At 39.0% G+C, this 24,379-nt stretch overlaps 1 protein-coding gene and 1 pseudogene across 1 annotated transcript in view; both read right to left on the bottom strand.

Annotated features, from left to right (window-relative positions):
- DNAH8 (dynein axonemal heavy chain 8) overlaps positions 1-24,379 on the bottom strand; it is a 330,443-nt gene that overhangs the window by 254,788 nt on the left and 51,276 nt on the right. Inside the window, exons 13-19 of the mRNA XM_078446877.2 lie at positions 17,487-17,633; positions 12,837-13,034; positions 8,805-8,881; positions 7,401-7,500; positions 6,688-6,807; positions 4,960-5,095; positions 1,514-1,701 (exon numbers count right to left, since the gene is read on the bottom strand). Coding sequence (XP_078303003.2) covers positions 1,514-1,701; positions 4,960-5,095; positions 6,688-6,807; positions 7,401-7,500; positions 8,805-8,881; positions 12,837-13,034; positions 17,487-17,633 — 966 coding nt within the window. The remainder of the gene's footprint in view (positions 1-1,513; positions 1,702-4,959; positions 5,096-6,687; positions 6,808-7,400; positions 7,501-8,804; positions 8,882-12,836; positions 13,035-17,486; positions 17,634-24,379) is intronic.
- Positions 21,796-23,336, bottom strand: LOC144616289 (dnaJ homolog subfamily C member 2 pseudogene; annotated as a pseudogene).

The raw sequence follows: 24,379 nt of genomic DNA, 5'->3' as shown, positions 1-24,379 counted from the left end.
AACTCTAAAAAAAGAAAACATGGGGTAAGCTCCTTGACAGCTGTCTTGACAGGCAGTGATTTTTGGATTTAACCAAAAGCATAAGCAACAAAAGCAAAAATAAACATGTGGCACTCCATCAAAGTAAAAAGCTTCTGCACAGCAAAGAAAACCATCAACAAAATGAAAAGGCAGCCTATGGCAACAAAAACAACAACAACAAAAATGCGAAAAACTAACAATCCAGTTAAAACACATGCAAAGGAACTAAATAGACATTTTTCCAAAGAAGAGACACAAAAGGACAATAGGTACATGAAAAGGTAGTCAATTATCACTAACCATCTGGGAAATGCAAATCAAAACCACAGTGAAATGGTACCTCACGCCTATTAGAATGGTTATTCTCAAAACAAACAAACAAACAAACACCCAAGAGATAACAAGTGTTGGCCAGGATATGGAGAAAAGGGAACACTTGTGCACTGTTGGTGTGGATGTAAATTGGTGCAGCCACTATGAAAAACAGTCTAGAATTTCCTCAAAAAAATTTTAAGATAAAAATACCATATGATATAGCAATTCCCACATCAGGGTCTCAAAGAGATATCTGGACTCCCATGTTATTTGCAATAGCCAAGATATGGGAACATCCATCAATAAATGGATGTGTAAAGAAAATATGGTATATATATGCAATGGACTATTACTCAGCCTTGAGAAAGAAAGATATCCTGCCATTTGGAACAACATGGATGGGCCTTGAAGGCATTATGCTAAATGAAATAAGGCAGACAAAGAAAGACAAACACTGTATGATGCCACTTATATGTGGAATCTAAAAAAGCTGAACTTGTAAAAACAGCAGAAAAGTGATTGCCAGGGGCTGGGGGTGGTGAGGGAATACGAAGAGTTTGGTAAAAGGCAGCAATCGTTTAGCTAAAGATGAATAAGGACTGAGGATCTGATGATTAACATGGTGGCTATAATTGATAACACTACAGCATATAATCAAATTTTACGAAGAGAGTAGAACTTAAACATTCTCACCAAAAAAAGAAACAAATATACAAATATACATAATATATGCGTGCACGCACGCACACACACACATATATATATATGTGGTATGTATATATATATATGAGGTATGTATATATATATGAGGTATGTATATATATATGAGGTATATATATATATGAGGTATATACATATGAGGTATATATATATGAGGTATATATATATATATATATATATATATATATGGTATATATATGAGGTAATGAATGTGTTAATTAGATGACAGGAATACTTTCACAATGTATATGTATATCAAATCATCATGATGCACACTTTAAATATCTTACAATTTTATTTGTCAGCTGCACCTCAATAAAACTGAAGAAAAATGAACAATCAACGTAATAACAAATTTCCCCTCAATATCACATCAGCACAACTCCAGTGATGTATTTTTCTTTTACCGAAACAAAAAACTCCCTCAAAAATAATTTAAAAATATAATCTATCTTACCTGCAAATGTAATTTATCTGCTTTCAATTTACTCTCCAGTTTTAGCAATCTCTTTGCCTCTTCTGGTACATCCAGCTTCATTTTTATCATGCACTTAGTTTCCCGAACAACTTCCAAAATTTTGGGATCAAAATTAACCAGCAACTTCCCTGTCTCTGGGTGTCGCACAAAAAGTGTGGCTTGTAAAGCTACAAATAAATGATTATTGGCATTAGTTTTTTTGGATTTCTTTCCTGCTTCCAGCCATGTTTACATGCCTGTGTTCTCCACTGGGTACTGACCTCTTAATAGAACAATAGTTTTGGATATCCTAGGTGCTAAGGCATAGCATCTGACATGTGGTCAGTGCTCAAAACTCAGATAAATGAATGCAGAGTGTCTGCAAAGCCATACAATCAGATCCAGAGAGATAAAAATGGACGAAGAACATATAGTCTTCGTGCTATGAACTGCAATACTTTTGTGAGTGGATCTAAGAAAGTTATAATGCAATGTAGTTTATTTTAATGGATTGTGATTTAACCCCTGTGAGAGAAATGGAAGGAGTACACGCTACAAAATATGACACACCTCATATGATGAACTCTTTCTCACAACCCCAAACTGCTTCTTTAAAGAGGCTTATCTGAACTAAGCCTCCATCTTGAATTTCTGGTAACTAAGTTCAGTATCAATAATTAATATTTATTAAACACCATGGCATTGTAAACTTCTAGGTTGTAGAGGAAGACTTTTTTAGGCTACGCCAAAACTACCACCTGAATATCATTCATATACATAGGAATTTTCAGGCATGCTTTTTATTATGAATTGAAATAAATAATCCTGGTCAGTGGTGAGTAGCCATAGCTTATTTGTTATCCTAACATGAATTATTTCTAGAGGCATAATAATAACACACTTCTAGACGAGTATGTGCTAGCTTAAATTACACCTTATATTAACAAACACTACTACCATGAGAATTCCCTATGTATCTTCCAAGCCTCACATTGCTTCATAGAATGTGGCTGCATTGAATTTCTAGTAAAATAAAATAGTCTGTATATCCCTTTGAAGTTAGTTGACTTTTATTCATCAATTAGTCTTGAGATGGTTCTTAATGCTGTTGGTTGCATGAGGATTTCAACTAAAAATTTTACTTAATTCGTTTGGAATCTTTTTTAAATTGGGCCAGAAATCATTGATCCTCCCAAGTAAATTCCAAAATAACCTTGGAACGTTCATCTAATGAAATCTATCTTCCTTAAGTCTGTACTGAGCTTTCTTGAAAGGACAAAATGGTCAGCGAGACCGCTAAGAATAATGACAGCCAGGAAGTCAGCTCCAGAACTGAGTGGCATTTCATTAAACTTTATAGAGCAACCATCTAAAAGAGGCCAACACCAGATCCCCAATTATTATTCTGAGTTCCTATATTGTTAAATATAGCCACATCAATACAACAAGAAGCTTTGCAGAACAATTTATTTCCACTTCACAATTTATTTCCATTTCATAGGAAAAGGCAGATTTAAATCCCAGCTTTGCCATTTCCTAGCTGTGTGATAATCTTGTGCAAGGGGCTTAATCTCTCAGTACCTCAGTTTCCTCTTCTATAAAATGAGGATAATTATAGTTCCTCATAGGGTCGCCATGAGGCTTAAAAGGAAGCTGCATATGTAAAGTGCTTTGACAAAGCCTGGCACATGGTAAGAACTATATAAGTGTCAGCTATCACTGTTATTTAAAGGTTACAAGGATGAAACAGACATAGAGAGTATCCTTCGAATGTGTAGGGGAGATAAGACAGATCCATAAAGCAGTAAGTGTCATGAGAAAGAACAGCAGATAAAGCATATAGAGGACTCTGGAGTAGGAAGACGTTATTTTCTGCTGGGGGAACAAGGAGCTTTATGGAACTGGTAAGTGGTGAACTTGTTTTTGAGCATGTGCCAATAAGAGGAAAAACCACCGGGAAAAAGAAAAGTAGAAAAGTGTATGGTATTATACAAGCAAAACAGAACATGCTCCATTCTTCAGTTAACAATTCTCTTCTGCCCTTTTCCAGAATGTGAATTTTAAGTTTCTCTTAAGGCTCCTTTGAGAGTGTTGCTCTTAGCTGCCTCTATGGACCCTGCCTCCATAGGGTCCTACTGTACTCATTACCCAGAAACAGTTGGCCTGATACGAGTGGCTTATTAAAAGCTAAACTGAGGGGCCAGGTGGGGAAGACAGCCTGCAGAGTTGGGGCCCCGTCCTCCAGGACACAGGCATGAATGAATCAATAGCTTGTAATGGTGATGTGTCTTCAATAGCTAAAATATATGGGTCAGGAACCAAGAGGCAGGAAAAGAGCAGCCCCTCGTACCATCACTCCCAGGGACCCAACTGCAGGATTTGTGCTTCCTGTGCCTGCAATTCTGTATACCCTGCTGGGGTGGAGATCCTGGTATGGAAGGAGAGACCTTTCTATCAGGGACTACAGTCAGGGTTCCATCAAGGTTATGGATAAAGCTGAAGGCTAAGATGGGACAAAGCAGGAACCTGGACCGCCCGACAATTGAGCCCACACAGTAACAACACCCCAGATCATGCCCGCATGGACGGATGATGGCTTGAAATCAGCCCTCCTCTGCTTCACAGTGAATTCTGCCCAATGCCTTGGCACCTCTCAGAAGTACCTAGACATAGCCCTAATACTGTGAATCTACTGGAGCTCAAAGTGAAGTAAAATTCCATTATAGAAAAAGAAAGGAAAGAAGTGAGGGAGGAAAAAAGGAGGGAGGAAAGGAGAAGGAAGGAGAGGGAAGGAAGGAAGGAAGGAAGGAAGGAAGGGAAAGAGGGAGGGAGGGGGGAGGGAGGAAAGAAAGGAAGGAAGGAAGGGAGGGAGGGAGGGAAAGAGGGAGGGAGGGGGGAGGGATGGAAGGAAGGAAGGGAGGGAGGGAAAAAGGGAGAGAGGGGGGAGGGAAGGAGGGAGGGAAGGAAGGGAAAGAGGGAGGGAGGGGGAGGGAAGGAAGGAATGGAAAGAGGGAAGGAAGGAAGGAAGGAAGGAAGGAAGGAAGGAAGGAAGACCAGCAAAGTGCAATTCTTTCTCCCCTGATTGGGACTGAGATTTGAATCTACAACATGATAAAATTGAAGATGAAAACTTCCCTAAATCTACGGAGAACTATCTATGAAGAGTCTCGATATTTACTTTTAAATACTGTTTCTTAGTGGGAAGTCACAATCTAAGTATATCAACTTTAAGGTGATAGCAACTGTTGCTTGTAAAATCAGAATATTATTTAGTAACTGTAAAGAAACAATTGTATTTTAAAAAGACATAATTGTATCATTCCCAAAGCTAAATATGACCATCATAATGTAGCATTAAAGGGATGTAAAAATTCTCCAGAACCATGAATTCATTCAAAATCACCTAACACCCCCTCCTTAGTGTCACTGCATAGTCTTATACACACCATACTGTAACTGCGAGATCTCTCTGACCCAGGCTGTGTGATAGACCACCTCGAATTCCACCAGAACATAGGAAATTTTGTTATACTGACGAATGACAGCTTTACCTTCTGCACTTGACAAAATTTCTGAGTTTTTCTGTTTTTTTAAGGGGAAAAAAAGATTTATAATTAAAAGATTGTTGGTTGTTTTTGGATCCAAATCATAAAGCTGTTGGTACTTAAAATGTCATCAAATAATTATGTTAGCAACTTAGATTTTGCTTCAGAGTAAAATAGAGGTGAGGAAAGCCATACAAACTAAAGATGGAAGTAGAGAAACATTACCAGCAGAAAGGGAAAACTAGAAAAGGAAATAAAGGATTTAAGAAGACAGGTCTATCTAGCCTTACAGCCAGCCAGGCTGAGAGCATCTGCTTTCAATTCTCTATTCCCTTCCCAATTTTCTGGACAAGATACAATGGACTGATTTTCCTTGAGCTGTGAATATCAGGGAAAATCTCCAAATTCCACACCAAAAAAAAAAAAAAAAAAAAGTAACTGTATATCAAAGAACAAAAACCAAATTTCTTTACATAAAAACTGAAAGCCTTATTTTTTGACTCACAGATGTCAAAAACACAGCAATCTCACTGCAGAGTCAATCAGCAATGGAGTCCCCTTCCTGGCCTCTTCTCTAAGGCCAGCGTTTTAATATTTTTACAAATAGTGAGAACAGTAAAATAAATGATAGCAGTCAAACAGAAACAATAAAAATTTAATACCCAAGAATGCTTAAATATTAAAATTACTGCAAGACTATTTTTGGTAGTTATTTCCTTCTGTATTTAGGCATAAGATGCCACCCGAAGCAAGGCAACTCTGCGTTGTTACTCTGTCTCTTTACAAAAACAAACCAAACCACACAAAAAACAAAGACAAGACAAACTGGCAATTTCAAAATGACAACATGGCCTAAGAGTATCCTGGGATTTTTCAGAAATCTAATAATCTTAAGGACACAGAGAATGCATATACTCCATTATACTTTGCTCCAGATCTCAATTCTTTATTCAGGAATAGTGTCTCTGGGGCACCTGGGTGGCTCAGTCGGTTAAGCATCTGACTTCGGCTCAGGTCATGATCTAGAGGTTCGTGGGTTTGAGTCCCACATCAGGCTCTGTACTGACACTTCAGAGCCTGGGGCCTGCTTCGAAATCGTGTGCCTCTCTCTCTCTCTCTCTCTCTCTCTCTCTCTCTCTCTCTGCTCCTCCCCCACTCACGCTCTGTGTGTGTGTGTGTCTCTCTCTCTCTCTCTCTCAAAAATAAATAAACATTAAAAAAATTTTTTTAAAAAGAATATACTAAGACTGTCTTCATTTCCACTTATATATGTCAGTGACATATCTGTCCACACAGAGAAGTAAGCTTCAGGATTATGCTTGTACTTTTATTATTTTCAAAACAATGACTCTTTAAAAGCCTTGATAAAGTATGTTTTATTACTAAAAGCCATAAAGTTATAAGATTCTCCCCCTTAGAGATTAACTGCAATTAAGTGAGCTTATCTACTAAACATGAAGGAATTGGCTTGGTCACCCTCAGGCATATTTATAAACTAATTTTTTTTTGCCAGTGAAAGAATTAGTTAGCTCTCACTACTTTATTGGACACAAACGTTATCGGATAAAATATACATCTTCTATTAAAACTACTGTAATCCTCATACTATAAATGGAATTATTGGCTTACGAAGAAATAGTTGATGGGCTCACTTATCCGGCGATAGAGCTGCCTCACCCAAAGTATTTTGCCTGCTATAGGGGGCATGTTGCGAGCAAGAGGCGGGTCATCTTTTTGAGAATGATAAAGCTGGAATTAAGGATACGGTGTTGATGTTTAAAATTCAATACAATGGAAAAGGCAAAAGATATTCAATACATTTGCACTCACATGTTTTATGTATAGGAGCTAGTCAATAAATATGTAAATGCACTTTAGAGATCATCTGTGGCTCAGAAACTACGATGTCTCCAATATATGACATTTAATTCTCTCTAAACCCTTATTTCCCATTACATGTATATTTTTTTCTGTATTTTATCCCAAATTTTAAGGAGATATTCAAATAAGGGAGCAATAAGCTACATTATATCTGTCACAATATTCTCCAGAGCCCATATTTCTCTACACAGAAATATTAACTTAAATGGGCTTTCCAACACACACATAAATGCTGTTACAAAAACAAACAAACCCTGTTCTTAAGAGCATAGGGATGTAAATCTGGCTGCCCAGTGACATACACTGTCAACACCTTCCCACATTTGGAGGGGCACATCAGAGGTACTTAGCAGTGAAAGGGTCATTTTGAAAAGCTTGGCACCAGATAATAAGGGCAATACTTTCAGAATACTTTTTTTTTTGTACTAAGGTACCACTCTGTTTATAAACATGACCCTTGCCTTCTTTGTAGCTTCAAGTTCAGCCACGTAATACTGAAGAATACGCTCGATGGTATGGTTTATTTCTAACTGAAGACAGGGGATGTTCAGCTTCTGGAATCTGAAAGTGAGTGAGGGTGAATAATTAAAAAGTCAATGAGAAACATACTTAAGAATTGCTGCCATCCTAAAAATCCATTCATTCACTCATTTGACAAATACTCATGCCAGACCTCATGCACGTGAGGATGTGGTGAGGAACAAGACAGGTGTGGAGCCAGCCCTCTTGGAGCCTCCAGTTATCTTATGGGAAATGTAGACTTAGTCAAGAGCTATGCGTTAAAAAAATCATTTAAATTACAAGGGGACCAGGAATGCATGTATCAAGGGAACCCAGCCAAGTCTGGGGAGGCAAGAAAGACTTCCTTAGAAAAGGACATTTAAACTGAAAATGAAAAGATGGGGGGCAAGGGTTGACTTCGCAAAGATGGAGGGGAACACACTGAGCATCCCTCTGACAACAGTAATGCTCACATAATTCCAAATAGCCATAATCAAAACAATGATCTATCTGCCAAATATCACTTCCACCTTCAGACTAAGTGATGCACCGGAAATACTAGGATAATAACATCCTGATAAGAAAGTGAATTAACACCAGTGTACTATGGGTAAAAAGAAAGACACACACACAGAAAGAGACAGAGACAGAGAAATCAAAAAGAAAATGGTGCTGCCATCTGTCTGTACAGTATTACCATTTGTCAAATCATTTTCTGTTTTGACTCTTTCACTGGTCTCATGAGGTAAAGTCTCACTGGTATGATCCAACATTAGAGAGACGTGGGGCTATATAGCAAAGCTGGGCCCAAACCAGATGCACTGGCTCTCATGGGAGCATTCCCGAAGGATCCCTAACATGAGCCATGAGCCCTCCCTGAACTCAAAGGAAATGGCTTCTAGTCCAGGCTGCCCTGCTCTTTAGGAGAGCACCATTGTCAGGAATAGAGGAAAAGGAAGCAGCAGGAGCACTCCGGAGGAAAAATGAGAACTTTGAGGATCTGCTACCCTTTGATAATTTCACTTCTAGAAATCCTTGCAGTATGCAGAATTAAATATTATTTGTTCCCTTTCCAATAACATCTATGAAATCAACTTCAGATATATTACCCAGCTGGAGGAAAAATCATGTGAAATAATTTCATTTTCTTATTGGAAGACTTTCTGCTTCAAAAAATCCAATGAGAAATATCATACTATATTTCAAATTTTTACCAATCTATTTAATGGCAATTTAAAGATTAATGTTTATAAGTCTTAAAGTTTATGGAGGAGAGATTTCCAAAAATATCTTATTTGAAATTGTATTTTCAAATACAAAGTTATCCCACCTAGAAACTATACTGCTTAATGCACTATAAATACCTTTGAAGAAGCTGAAGGGCCTGCTGAGAAGACAAGATTTTTCCAAAAGTACTGTTCATAAATGCCTGTATTTGTATCTAAAAGAAAATATTAATATTCAATTGATTTGGGGCATTAGGGAGAGATTATTTTTGTTTAGCAACAATTAATGTTTTTCCTATAGAATCAAAATTGCCTTAAACATACCTACCATCTAAGCATCTAGAATTGCACTGTCCAGTATGGTGGCCACATGTGGCTCCTGAGCACTTGAAATGTCACTACTTGGAAGTGAGATGTGCTCTGAGAGTAAAATACACACTAGATTTTAAAGACTTAACACACCTACACACACAAAATATATAAAATATCTCAATGGTTTTTATCTTAATTTTTTTTTATTTTGTCATTTTTGAGAGAGAGAACAAAAGCGAGGGAATGGTAGAGAGAGAGGGGGATGGAAGATCCAAAGTGGGCTCTGTGCTGACAGCAGTGAGCCCAATATGGGGCCAGAACTCATGAACCATGAGATCATGTCCTAAGCCGAAGTCAGACACTCAACTGACTGAGTCGCCCAGGTTCCCCTCAAAGATTTTTACCTTGGTGACATGTTGAAATGGTAATATTTTGAATTCTGTTGGGTTGGGAAAAGTGTATTATCAAAATTAATTTCACTTGCTTCTTTGAACTATTATTCATATGGCTGCTAGAAAAATTAAAATTACCTATGAGGTTTGTTTGCATTTTCTGCTCATTATTTATGGGATATGACTGACCTAGAGATGAGTAAAGTTGCAAGATACAAAATCAATGCACAGAAATCTGTTGCATTCCTGTATACCAATAATGAAGCAGCAGACAGTGAAATTAAGAAAACAATCCCATTTATAATTGTACCAAAACCAATAAAATATCTAGGAATAAATTTAATCAAAGAAGTGAAAGAGCTGTACTCTGAAAATTATAAAACACTGATGAAAGAAATTGAAGACTATGCAAAGAAATGGAAAGACATTCCATGCTCATGAATTAGAAGAAATATTGTTAAAATGTCTATACTACCCAAAGCAATCTCCAAATTTAATTCAATCCCTATCAAAAGACCAAGAGCATTTTTCACAGAGCTAGAACAAACAACCTTTAAGTTTGTATGGAACCACAAACAAAAACAAAAACAAAAACAAAAACCTGAATAGGCAAAGCAATCTTAAAAAAGAAAAAACTGGAGGTATCACAATTCCAGATTTCAAGTTATATTACAAAGAGGGAGTAATGAAAACATATGGTACTGGCATAAAAATAGACACATAGAACAATGGAATAGAACAGAAAACCCAGAAATAAACCCACAACTATAAGGTCAATTAATCTTTGACAAAGGGAGAATGAATATACAATGTGAAAATGACAGTCTCTTCAACAAATGGTGTTGGGAAAACTGGGCAACAGGATGTACGATGAAACTGGGCCACTTTCTTTCACCATACACAAAAATAAACTCAAAATGGATTAAAGACCTAAATGTGAGACCTGAAACCATAAAAATCCTTGAAGAAAGTACAGGCAATAATCTCTCTGATATTGGCTGTAGTAATATTTTTCTACATATGTCTCTTGAGGCAAGGGAAATAAAAACAAAAGTAAACTATTGGGACTACGTCAAACTAAAAAACTTCTGCCCAGCGAAGGAAACCATCAACAAAACTAAAAGGTAATCCACTGAATAGGAGAAGATACTTGCAAAATGACATATCCAATAAAAGGTTAGTATCCATAATATATGAAGAACTGATCCAAAAACAAATAATCCAGTTAAAAAATGGGCAGAGGTCATGAACATTTCTCCAAAGAAAACATCTAGATGGCCAACAGATACATGAAAAGATGCTCAACATCACACATCATCAGGAAAATGCAAATCAAAATCACAATGAGCTATCACCCCACACCTGTCAGAATGGCTAAAATCAAAAACACAAGAAATAACAAGTGCTGGCCAGGATGTGGAGAAAGGAGAACTATCTTGCACTGTTGCTGAATGCAAATTGGTATAGCCATTGTAGAAAATTCATGAAGGTTCCTTAAAAAACTAAAAATACTACTACCCTATGATCCAGTAATCACACTACTGGGTATTTACCCCCCAAAATACAAAAGCTCTAATCCAAAAAGATACATTCACCCCTATCTTTATGACAGCATTATTTACAACAGCCAAACTATGAAAGCAGCCCTAGTGTCCATCAATAGATGAATGGATAAAGAAGATGTGGTATATACACAATGAAACATTATTCGGCCATTAAAAAGAGTGAAATCTTGCCATTTGCAACAATATGAATGGAGTTAGAGAGTATGATTCTGAGCAAAATAAGTCAATCAGAGAAAGACAAACACCCATATGATTCCACTCATATGTGGAATTTAATAAACATAACAAATGAGTAAAGGAAAAAAAAAAACAGAGAGACAAACCAAGAAACAGACTCTTAACTATAGCGAACTGATGGTTACCAGAGGGGAGGTGGGTGAGAGGATGGGGGAAATAGATGATGGGGATTAAAGAGTACGCTTATCATAGATGAAAAATAATAATCTCTCTGACATTGGTTGTAGTAATATTTTCCTAGATATGTCTCCTGAGGCAAGGGAAATAAAAACAAAAGTAAACTATTGGGACTACATCAAACTAAAAAGTTTCTGCCCAGTGAAGGAAACAATCAACAAAACTAAAAGGCTAAATAAGGGGCGCCTGGGTGGCTCAGCCGGTTAGGCGGCCGACTTCGGCTCAGGTCATGATCTCACGGTCAGTGAGTTCAAGCCCTGCGTCAGGCTCTGTGCTGACAGCTCAGAGCCTGGAGCCTGCTTCAGATTCTGTGTCTCCCTCTCTCTGACCCTCCCTCGTTCATGCTCTGTCTCTCTCTGTCTCAAAAATAAATAAACGTTGAAAAAAAATTAAAAAAAAAATAATAAAATAAAAGGCTAAATAAACTAAATAAACTAATAAAACTAAAAATAAATAAATCATAAAAATAAGCAATAATTTTTTTCAAAACCCACAAATTCCCATTGCTATAAAGATGCAACTCCTAAAGCATTTTGGGAGCAAACTCCACCCTGCCCAACTAGACAAACAGTATAAACAATAACTAAAATATATCTTAAATATCAAACAGTCTAACTTTCAAAAACTGAAAGGGAATCTATGCCAAAAAGAAAGGATGTTGTTAGAATTTTAGGGTCATTCTTATTTATATTGCCCAGATTACCTTAATATAGTTTTTAAAGAATCTTTAAAAAATAAATGAGGAAAATATATATAATTTTTTTCACCATCATGGCAAGAATTTCAGGTTCAGGAAGTGGACAGAGTATATTCCTGTCCCTCTCTGTATCTCCAGGACATTCTACAGCAAGAAGAGACCATTCCCTGGGGCTAAGCCTAGGTTTACAGTACTTTATGATAAGAGAGTAACTGAGGTCATGTAAGCCCAAAAGGTGGGAGAGAAATATGTTGTGGTCCCACCAGACATATTTTTTTTAAGTACCCTTCATCCTTCTGCTACCCCATAAGCTATGACAAACAGGATGAGGTCTTTTTTAGAGCTGTGCTCTAAGCTGCAGACAGAATGTGGCCATAAAGTGCAAGGCCACGTCTGGGAGGGCAATCAATCTTCCTAATCTGTCCTCAAATCTTTTCACATTTAAAACAAACAATAAGGATGACACATCTTCTCTTAGACGGGAAAATCGACATGGGCTCCTCGGCATAACAATAATGGTAACAATGGAATACAAATTCTGACGCAAACTAGACATGAACCCCAGCTACAATAGCCTTTTGGGCTTCTGTTATTCGTTGATATCTTTTTACTGAATATGCTCATTTCTCATTTATTTTGAGGAAAATATTTTGTGGACTGGTTTAAAAATTATTCACACTGGCAAATAGTTTTGATCAATTACACAAGAGTAACTTATATAGTAGATATGTAAATTCCAGTACTATTACATTTCAGCTTTACTAAAGTAAAAGTACGTATAATTACTTACCGCTAAACCATTGATTTTTGTCATGAACTCTGAGAAATCTGTATCAAATTCTGTCCTTCTTGGATCCAGAATGTCATACTGTTTTTTCTTAACGCCTTGATATATACTTTTGAATTTTATTGCCATAATATCTATTCCCTCTATGGTGGAATTACTCAAGGCTGAATATGTCTGCACAATCGTTATCATTTCTGTAATCTTAAAAAGAGAACAGGTGACTTGGTCGGTTGAGCATCTGACTTTGCCTCAGGTCATGATCTCATGGTTCGTGGGTGTGAGCCCCATGTCGGGCTCTGTGCTGACAGCTCGGAGCCTGGAGCCTGCTTCAGATTCTGTGTCTCCCTCTTTCTCTCCGCAACCCCACCCCTCCACCCCCTCCTGCCCCTTCCCCGGGCGCTTGTGCCCTCTCTGTCTCTCTGTCTCTCTGTCTCTCTCTGTCTCTCTCTCAAAAATAAATAAACATTTTAAAATTTTTTAATTAATTAATTAATTAATTAATTAAAATCCTTTACCATTCTTCTTGGCCCTCACCACAATTCTGAAATGTCAGACTAGCAGAAATCCACATCTGTTTTCCCTTTCACCTGCATTCAAGCAACAGAAGTCCCAAGAAGCCTAAAGACAACTGCAGTCAGTTCTGACCCCTGAAGAGCCTTGGGAAACCCTCAAAATGAACTTTACTGCACAAATGGCTGCTTCCATCTCGATGTACCAACACCACCACTTAACCAAAACAAAACAAAACAACAACAACAAAAAACAACAGTCCTTCACATCTACAGGCTACTCAGTTATTTAACCTTCATCAATGATTCCCCACTTTGATTCCTGCTTTGGAGAATAATGCTCAAAGCTCTCCAGGGCAGACCCATCGGTCCAAGGCCAAACAAAATGAACCTGTTTTCAGGGGATTCCTCCAAATACTACACACCATGAAGACAACAGTACTGGTCCTCCTACCCAGCCAGCAGAATTCACATAAATTCCTTCCACCTGGCAACGCAGATGACCATTTTCAGAGCAACTGTACTTCTTACACCACTATTTCTGTGCACTTCCAAACACCACTGTCATCCTAGAAGCCAGCCGAAACCTGGAGGAAATACGAACCCCCTGTAATTTGCAACACACTGTATATGCTCTATGTAAAGGTGAGAAATACCTGGCTCTCCAACACATACAGTCCACTTACCTTAAAAAACAAAACAAACTTTAAAAAACAGACCAAGGAACTCAAACGACCCACTTGCTGTGTTCTTCTAGGCTGCTGAGACTGCCTGCTATCCCTTACCGTGCCAGCTGGTCCCAAGGGCCAGAGACTAGGATGGAATTCCTGTCACTAACACATCCTCCATTTTGTCCATGGGTGGATGAGGGGCCAAAAGCAGAGACAGCAGTCAGTCCCATGCTTGGCCTTTCCAACTTAGCCAGTGTGTCTCCTACCCCCAACACCACCTAGCAGCAATGTGAAAGCCAGTCATGGTGATCAGCCATGACCATACCCCTGCTTGTTTGTCCTCCTCTTGGCTTTTTCACCAACTCACTCTTTATCAGCTTTTGACCCCTCAGTATTGACATCCAACTTGTGATCCCTTCTCTGCTCACCAACCTTGGCATCTTTCCCAGTTCTCAACTTGCTATGATTGCCTCATCTCAATGTCCCCCTACCCTACCTACTAGCTCCAGTTCCTTAAATCTACCCCCAGAAATACCAGCTTCCCATCCCATCTCTTCTCTCCCACAAATGTTCAGGGTGAGAAGCAAACAAAACTAAAGACAGGGCTCTGGGAAGCATCAACATTCACCAAAATTTACATGGCAGGAAGAGGAAAAGGAAGCAAAGGATACTGTACTTCCTTAGTTCTGGCTCCTTAGGACACACTAACACTAATGCCCCATCAAGTCTCCATCTACCAAAAGAAGGTGCAACCTAGTGACACACTAGAACTTTCCTCACTTGTTCCTTAAACATTTCTGCCCAAGTCTGAGGTCTCAGTTCTCCAACCCCAACCTCAGTCCTGTCTGTCCTGTGACTTTGGTACTTGTTGATCCTGACATCAATCTCAGCTTTCCCTAATAGGCTCTGATTTAGCTTGCCTTTCTGACTCCCCTCTTCTACTATTTTAGAGTTCAGAGAGGTAGCCCAACAGTGGTTGCTACTGTGCCCCACTCATCAGGGGAAGCCCATCCAGGCAGCTCAGTAACTAATCACCTCTGGAAAAACATGCAAAACCCTGCCACACTTCAGGGTAAGTTTTATAGCCTCAGCTTTGCAAATCTGGATACCAATATCCACCAGTTACACATGGGAGCAATGCCAATCATCTAAGGCATTCTTAGTACAGGGGTATTGGGATAACCTAGCAATCGGGATGCACTTTAGGTGAGGTCTCTGGGCAGGGGGGGGTGGGGGGGCGGGTGGCATTAGCTCTGGTGCTGAGCCCTTGTGGCATGAAATTGTGCCCTTAAGATTAGAGGCACAGCTTTTCTAGAGGTAGAGTAGGGTAAGGAGCTAGTGCAGCTGGCCATTACCGCCCACTCCCTTCAGCATCAGGAATATTTGGGCTGCTACTTCATGAATGGATGCCCATTAAGCCCAGCATTAGACCTGCCACCAAAGATCTTTACTGCTAATAGGCTAATCATTAAGGTCTAGCCCTGAAACTCTACCAAGTATAGAATTATACCCAAGTTGACAGGGGTCCTAGCTCCTAGAAAAACTAAGGGTAAAGAAATCTCTATTGTTCACAAAACATCTTCATATAATAGTTTCCTACCTATGGTTCCAAAATCACAAACAACAACAACAAATACATTTCATAAATTTGACTTTATCAAAATGAACAACTATTGTGCTTCAAAGGACACCATCAAGAAAGTGAAACGATAACTCACAAATTGGGAGAAAATATTTGCAAATAATAACTGATAAGGGACCTATACCCAGAATACATAAAGAACTCTTACAACTCAGCAATCAAAATACAAAAAAACAAATTAAAAATGTGCAAAGGATTTGAATATAAATTTCTCCCAAGAAAAATTATAAATAAGTGAATTAAAAGATGTTCTAACATCATTAGTCTTCAGCAAAATGCAAGTGAAAACCACAATGAAACAGATATTACTTCACAGCCTCTAGTTTGTCTAAATTCAAAAAGGTAGACAATAATAAGGTTGACAAGGATGTGAAGAAATCAAAACCCTCATGCATTGCTGATGAAAATGTGAAGTGATATAGCTGTTTTGAAAAATACCTTGGCAGTTTCTCAAAAAGTTACCGTGTGGCCCAGAAATTCCAATTCTATGTATACACTCAAGAGAAACAACAACATATATCCACACAAAAACATGTACACAAGTGTTCACAGCAGGATTATTTGTAATAGCCAAAAAGTGAAAACAACCCAAATGTCCATCAACTAATGAGTAAATAAAATGTAGCAACCATACAATGCTATATTATTCAGCAATAAAATATAATGCTACAACATGGATGAACCTTGAAAACATTATTGTAAGTGAAAGAAGCCACTCACAAAAGACCACATATTATATGATTTCATTTATATGAAATTTCCAGAATAGGCAAATCTATAGAAACAGAAAGTAGATTAGTGGTTGCTTAGGGGTAGGTAGAGAGGAAAATAGGGTGTGTCAGGTAATGGGCAGGGTTTCTTTTAGAGGAAACAAAAATATTTTAAAATTATATTTGGTAATGGTTGCACAACCCTGTGAATATATTAGAAAATACTGACTTGTACACTTTGAATGGGTGAATTGTACTGTATATGAATTATATCTCAATAAAGCTGCTAAAAAAACCAGCCCCACACAAATATGTATTAAGGACTCTACTCGATAACTTGGTTCTCTACATCATCCATACTTTCTTATCCGGGCTGGATCAGGAGGTTACAAATGAAAACTAGGCATCCAGACATGTCCAGGAGATGCCCTTCAAGCTGTGTAATGCCCTCACTGATTTCCAAAAAATGATGAACAGAATCCTAAGCATTACCAGGACATAGGGAGTTGGCAAACTGGTGGGGGAGGGGAAAGGATATCTACATGAGATCTTTATAAACGTTTCAAAAGCTGAGTCCGAGAAGCCTCTGGTATTGGCTTCCCTATACCCCCTGAAAAAATACCACTCCTCCCCAGCTAGTGCTAATACATAAATCAAAGGTGCAGACTCGTGTCTGCCCAGCAAAGGCATCACCCACATAGTGTTTAACTATACCCCATTTTTAACTGGTCTAGAAGGATGTGTCTATACATCCAGATATTATACAACTACTGGGTTCTGCCAGGTATTGCAGGTATTTCACCACACACTTTTCCTCAGCCTAATACAATCATTAGACACAGAGTTTTCTAAGGTCAAGGTCTATAAATAGAGGTAGAATTGAGGTCTTGAGAGAGGTGAAAGTGTGCAATAGCCCTGCCGTCATCAGGAATGAAAAATAAGTTATATCAAAATGTGATCTGTAAGTAATCTGTAAGTAATAGGAGATGATTCATATCAATAGTGAGACAAGAGATCCAGGTCAGTAATTCCCAGTAGTGCTCCATAAAGTATGAAATGACCAGAAAGGGTTGGGGCGGGGGGGGGCGGGGGGGTGGGCGAAGTGACTGCATAATGGTTACCTTCTCCAGTCTTTTGCAGAAAGCTTCAAATTTTCCAAATATATACATTTCTGAAACCTCAAAAGATTTTTCTCCTGAGGACTCTAAAATCTGTTTCCTTGTCTTATGAAAAGATGTCTGATATTCCTTGAATAGGAAAATGCAATCCTATGAGAAAATTAAAAGAAGGTATGATGAGAGTTTGTTCAGGAGTCAGAAATTCAAGAATCTGTCCTCACATGGTGCTGATGGCATCAGCTCCTCAACAGGAGCTGTTGCTGTTACCATTAAAATTCAAGTTCTCCGCCTACCTACTGAAAAGCCTGGGATTGTGAAAATAGTTTCTTTTAATTTACAACATACTTTCACTTTCTTCATTCGCACTGTTTCCCTTATTTCCTGTCATCAGAGTGTGCCATACACTGTTTGTACATTCCCATGGCTAGTTAGAACTCCTGGGAGGGCAGAAATTCTCTCTCAATTCTATTTATCACTCATCTACCTATCTATCAGTTAGTATCTATTGTTCATCAACATTCTTTACATACAGGTATGTAAAACATTAAAACTCTGCAAAACTAACTTATCATCCAGCCACCGTTTCTCTACAAGGAGATCCTAAAAACTTTGATGAGTGCATTGCTGAAATCCTAGTGGTATTTGACCTTAACTACCACACTGGCCAGTTCAACCAGGCTGGTGAACCTTTTTAAATGTAAAAGAGGATGTGGTCCCTAGGGTCCAGTAGGAATTCTTTGTCACATCACACTAACATTCCCAAAAAAAACAAACCAATTAAAAAAATATAATGTTGGGGTGCCTGGGTGGCTCAGTCAGTTAAGCACCCACTCAGCTCAGGTCATGATCTCATGGTCTGTGGGTTTGAGCCCTGTGTCGGGCTCTGTGCTGACATCTCAGAGCCTGCAGCCTGCTTTGGATTCGGCGTCTCCCTCTCTCTCTGCCCCTCCCCCGCTTGTTCTCTCTCTAACATTAAAAAATAATAATAATGTCAAACTTTCCCAAAAAACTAAAAATAGAACTACCCTATGACCCAGCAATTGCACTACTAGGCATTTATCCAAGGGATTCAGGTGTGTCGTTTCAAAGGGACACATGCACCCCCATGTTTATAGCAGTACTATCAACAATAGGCCAAGTATGGAAAGAGCCCAAATGTCCATTGATGGATGAATGGATAAAGAAGATGTGGTATATATATATACAATGGAGTATTACTCGGCAATCAGAAAGAATGAAATCTTGCCATTTGCAACTATGTGGATGGAACTGGAGAGTATGATGCTAAGTGAAATTAGTCAGAGAAAGACAAAAATCATATGACTTCACTCATATGAAGACTTTAAGAGAAAAACAGATGAACATAAGGGAAGGGAAACAAAAATAATATAAAAACAGGGAGGGGGACAAAACAGAAGAGACTCATAAATATGGAGAACTGAGGGTTGTTGGAGCAGTTGTGGGAGGGGGGATGGGCTAAATGGGTAAGGGGCATTAAGGAATCTACTCCTGAAATCATTGCTTCGCTATATGCTAACTAATTTGGATGTAAATTTTAAAAAATAAAAAATAAAGTTAAATTACAAAAAAAAAAAAAAGAAACCTTTTCCAAAGGCACCCATAGCCAGTCCAATTTTTATCACAATGCCATCTCTCTGGTTCTGGCTCTTCCATCTCCCTCCTTGCAAACAAGGCTTCTTGCCATTATATTGGGCCCACTTGGATAATCCAGGATAATCTCCCTGTCCAAAAGTCAGCTGATTAGCAACCCTAATTCCATCTGTAACCTTAGTCCCCCCACACCTTGCCATATAATAGATTCACATGTTCTGGGGATTAGGACATAGACATCTTTGGGGGGCCATTATTCTGTCTACCACAGTCACTAAATCAGAATTTCTGTGAGTGAGACTCAGGAATCTATATTTTTAAAAACTTCCTGGGTGACTTCTATAAACATGCAGATTTATGAATAAGTGATATTATACTTCTAACTATGACACATCTTGCCTCTTCTATCTCAATCTCCAAAACAACATAACTGCTCCTTTCAAGGTCACTGATTATTTTTCATTCACCCAGTAAGTTTATCAGTGCCTACCATGTGTTAGGAACTCCTTGAGATGCTGGGAATACTGATAAGACCTCTAACCCTCATGGAATATACCATCTAACAGCAATTACTTTATATTACTTCCCCTTCACCAATCAATCTCTTCATGTTGGACAAAGGAGGTAAAAGGATTTGAATAGACACTTCTCCAAAGAAGATATATAAATGGCCAATAAGCACATAAAAAGATGCTCAACTATAACTAGCCATTAGAGAAATGCAAATCAAAACCACAATGAGATACTACTTCATACCCATTAGGATAGCTATTGTCAACAAAATAGACAATAACAAGCATTGGCAAGGATGTGGAGAAAGGGGAACCCTCCCGCATTGCTGAAGGCAATGTTAGATAGTGTAACCACTGTGGAAAACAGCTTGATGGTTCCTCAAAAAGTTAAACATAAAATTACCATATGGCCTAGCAATTCCAGTTCTAAGTATTACCCAAAAGAATTGGAAGCAAAGACTCAAACAGATAATTGCACACCGATGTTTGCAGCAGAATTACTCACAATGGAAAAATGGTTGGTAGCAATACAGATGTCTATCAACACATGAATGGATTTTAAAAAACGGGGTATATCCATACAATGGAACATTAACTTACATTAGCCATAAAAAGGACTGATATTCTGACACACGCCACAAATGACAGAACTTGAAAATGTCATGCTAAATGAAATAAGCCAGGCACAAAAGGACAAATAGTGTATAGTTCCACTTAAATGAGATACCTAGCATAGGCAAATTCATAGAGACAGAAAATAGAATACAGGTTACCAGGGCTTGTGGAGGGGACAGATGGGGGAGTTATTGTTCAGTGGATAGAGAGTTTCAGTTTGGGATGATGCAAAAGTTCCGGAAATGGATGGTCCTGATGGATGCACAATATTGGGGATGTACTTAATGCCATTGAACCATATACCTCAAAATGGTTAAAATGGTCAATTTTATGTTCTGTGTATTTTGCCACAATTTTAAAACTTGAGTTGTAAAAAAAGAAAATAATTTTTAAATCTTCCCATAAAGAAAATGTCCAGCCCAGGTGACTTATTAGATGAGTTCTATCAGATCTTTTTTTGTACAATATTTTCTGTTTGATTTTCTAAATGCACACACAACGAAGATTATCATCAGGTCATGTCACAGCTGTACTTGTACTCAGTACTTGCCCTTGAGCGTCTTCCTCTGCTTTTACTGTCTCAACAAGTCCCTTATATTATTTCAGGTTGTTTTTCTTCTGTCTTGCGAGGCACTGCTTCTGCTATTTTTTCCCTATTTTTCAGGGCTATTAGATATGTTTTCAAAGCTTGTTGCAAAAGCTTCTGTTCTTCTGTTGTCCAAAAGGTGAAATCTGTGCATGGACTTTCAAATTGTTCCAAAGGTGGTGTACTGTCAGCTTGAGGCATGACTCCCTGTGGTGTGCTGTCTTTTTGATGAAGGTCATGATTTTGGAGACTCTTTTTTTTACCAACTCCATAAAAAGAGTGTGTGTTCATGTAATTGGCAACAGCTTCCTATGCTACTGTGATTTATAAGAAATACACAGATTTGGTCATTCAGGTGACCAAAATACATTTCTCATATAAATTTGGCCTTCATCCATGGTTCCTGGCTCACATCTCCCAAAAACCTTGCAATTTCACAAATTACAAGAACAGTGGGAGTATTTTTGTTATAAGATTTGGTCTCTTGTCCTCGGTTCTTGAAATTGCTTTTGAGCCATAAAGGTGAAATGGGTGTTTTGTTATTCATAACAAGCCCCTTTCCACCACAACTGGGTTTACATCATGAAGTGACTTCTGGAAGCACTAAGGGTGGGGGCTGGTTGCCAGGGGAATGAACCAGGAATGTCTTACCCCCAATTCCGGGGAGGGGGGAAGGCTGCAAGTTGAATCAATCACCAATGGCCAAGGAGTGGATCAGTCATGCCTATATAATGCAATGAAACCTCCATAAAAAAACCAAAAGGAGGGGGTTCCAGTTGGTGAACACATGGAGATCTGAGGAGAGTGGCAGACTCCAAGAGGGAATGGAAGCTCTAAGCCCTTTCCCCATACCTTGCCCTGTGTACCTGTTCCATCTGCCTGTTCCTGAGTTATATCCTTCTATAATAAACCAGTAATCTAGCAAGTAAAATGTTTCTGAGTTCTGTGAACCACTCTAGCAAATTACTGAAACTCAAGGTGGGGAGTGTCATTGGAACCTCCAATCTACAGCCAGTTGACAACCTGGACTTGCTACTGGCATCTGAAGCCCCACTCTTGTGGGCTTTAACCTGTGGGATGTGATGCTATGTCTGGGTAGATACGTCAAAATGGAGTTAAACTGTAGGACACCCAGCTGGTGTCCAAGAATCGCTTGTTGGTTTGGGGAACTCCACCCACCCCCCCCCCCCAACACGCACACACACACAATTTCCCATCTTGAATTTGTTCCAGCAAGGAAGAAGTTCACAGCTTTAATTAGTAATTGCAGGTCACTTCTCTTCTGACCGGTTTTTACTGCCATTTCCACCTTCGACAGTTGATTTGTCTGCATTCCTAGATACTTGCCGCATTCAAGGCCTTAGCTTCCTCCTTCTCTTTTGTAATTTGCTCTTTTGCTTCTACCATCTGTTTTACCAGAGAAGCCATTCCTCTTTCTTTTGTAGATGCTGATGCGTTTCATTTAAATACATAAGCTTGCTAGTTGGAACCTATCTCAAAGTTTTTCCACTTCTTCCTTCCCTCTAACCTGCTCCATCTCATTATCAGAAAAGTGATTCCAGGTCTTCCATGAATTATGAAGTTTTTGCCTTTCCCTTTTAATGGCTTTTTTTCCCTGGGTATCCTTCCCTTCTTTGCCAATAACCTCCTCTCCTTTCTCCTGAGCTCTCCAAGCAGCTTCTGCTTCAGCCCATCTTTGTTTTTCCTCAGTTTTGGACTCCTTCTGTTTTCCTTCTGCTTGTGCTTTCTTCTCTGCTCCTTTCTTGGCTTTTTTTCTTTTAAAAAAATTGTTTTACCCTTGCATCACAGCTATATATACATTATCAAGTAATGTTCTCATTCAATTCAGTTCTTTTTTTTCTTGATGTCCTGTTGCTCTGTCATGCTTCTCAATCCATCTCCTCTCATTGTGACATCCTGCTTCTTTATTTAAATACAAAAATCCTCTCCAGGAGTAAAACTTATACCAGAAGGAATAAAATGTCTCTCCATCTTCAAATGGTGAATTCATATCACCAAGTTTATGAGCTTTTTTATTCTTTATCTAGAATTCCTGTCAAGCCTTGGGGAAAACACTCTGAAGAACTTGTCCTTTGCTTCACTTTTATTTATTTTTTTAATATAAGTTGTTTTCAAGTTGGCTAACACACTGTGCATACAGTGTGTTCTTGGTTTTAGGGGTAGAGTCCCATGATTCATCACTTACATAAAACACCCAGTGCTCATCCCCACAAGTGCCCTCCTCAATGCACTTTTAGAAGTAACTGAATTATGAAAAGTAAGCTGTGTTAGATTCTCTTATTTTCACTGGATCAGACATTTCATAAGCTTTCATAATGCAAGTAGTTATGAAGTAGCCATGATTTCCTTCTTTTATTGTTTCTTCAGCTGCTTTCAGTGATATTTTAACACCATTTTTTATGAGCAGCTTTGGTCTATCTCTGTGTAACTCTGTCTTACGTGGCCAAATCCAAGAACCACATAATGATCCTGGTTCTTCCCGTGTTTGGGATCAAGTATTTTCAGCATGAGAAACCACCCTAATGAGGCAGGCCAGGCCAGGTCTAAGGACTCAAAGACAGGGTCCTACAGGACTAGTTAAGAGGGACCTTGGCTTCATGCAGTAGAGAAATCAAACATGAACCAGCAGGAAGTGGGAGAAAAGTTTTTTGAAGATATAGAGAGAGCAGATACGAAGAGCCATCTGGGAGACTTGAAAAGGAAAGGAGCGGGGCGCCTGGGTGGCGCAGTCGGTTAAGCGTCCGACTTCAGCCAGGTCACGATCTCGTGGTCTGTGAGTTCGAGCCCCGCGTCAGGCTCTGGGCTGATGGCTCGGAGCCTGTTTCCGATTCTGTGTCTCCCTCTCTCTGCCCCTCCCCCATTCATGCTCTGTCTCTCTCTGTCCCAAAAATAAATAAAAAAAAACGTTGAAAAAAAAAAAGAAAAGGAAAGGAGCTTGAGTCTCATCTTTGCTTGGGGTCTCAGGCTTTTGCTGGCACTTGTGACCTGGTGCATGTATTCTCTTAGGCATCCAGGAACTGAGCAGAACAAGGGCAGGTTCCAGGTGTCCTTCATATCACTCACTCCCTGAATGAGTCTTGGCATCCAGATGTCTAGTGCCAGTCGTCTAGAATAGGCACATGGTGGCTCTGCCTGGGTCATTCCTTAGATGTCATCTATTGTGCTGGAAGACTCCAAAGATATCATTATCTCTCTGTCCCTCAGGAGGAGGACATATGCTATTTGCATTACAAGGCATGTGAGGAGTGGGGTGCCGGTGCGGGTCCTAGCAAGAAAAGAAGCTGGAAAAGAAGCAAAGGGGGGAAAAAAACCAGTTTTTTCTCTCATGGGGTCCCTTGGGTTTCCCTGTCTCAATAAGTGTAGTTCTTCACTTTCTGTTCCCTGTCATCACTGGTTCCAGAGGTCAGAAAATGGTGACGGCAGTGCTTAGGCAAAGCCCTGTGAGTACAGCGGTTCACTTCCCACTTGGAGAGCACTGAGCATCCTGTGGCTCTGCCTCCCAGGCCCAACCTTGTGCCTTGGTTCCATAAAGTCCACAGAACAGCACATGA

This window comes from Panthera onca, chromosome B2, assembly GCF_046562875.1.
Source record: "Panthera onca isolate mPanOnc1 chromosome B2, mPanOnc1 haplotype 2, whole genome shotgun sequence".
Lineage (NCBI taxonomy): Eukaryota > Metazoa > Chordata > Mammalia > Carnivora > Felidae > Panthera > Panthera onca.
The sequence above is the reverse complement of the archived record's forward strand: the minus strand, read 5'-3'. Positions and strand labels throughout refer to the sequence as shown.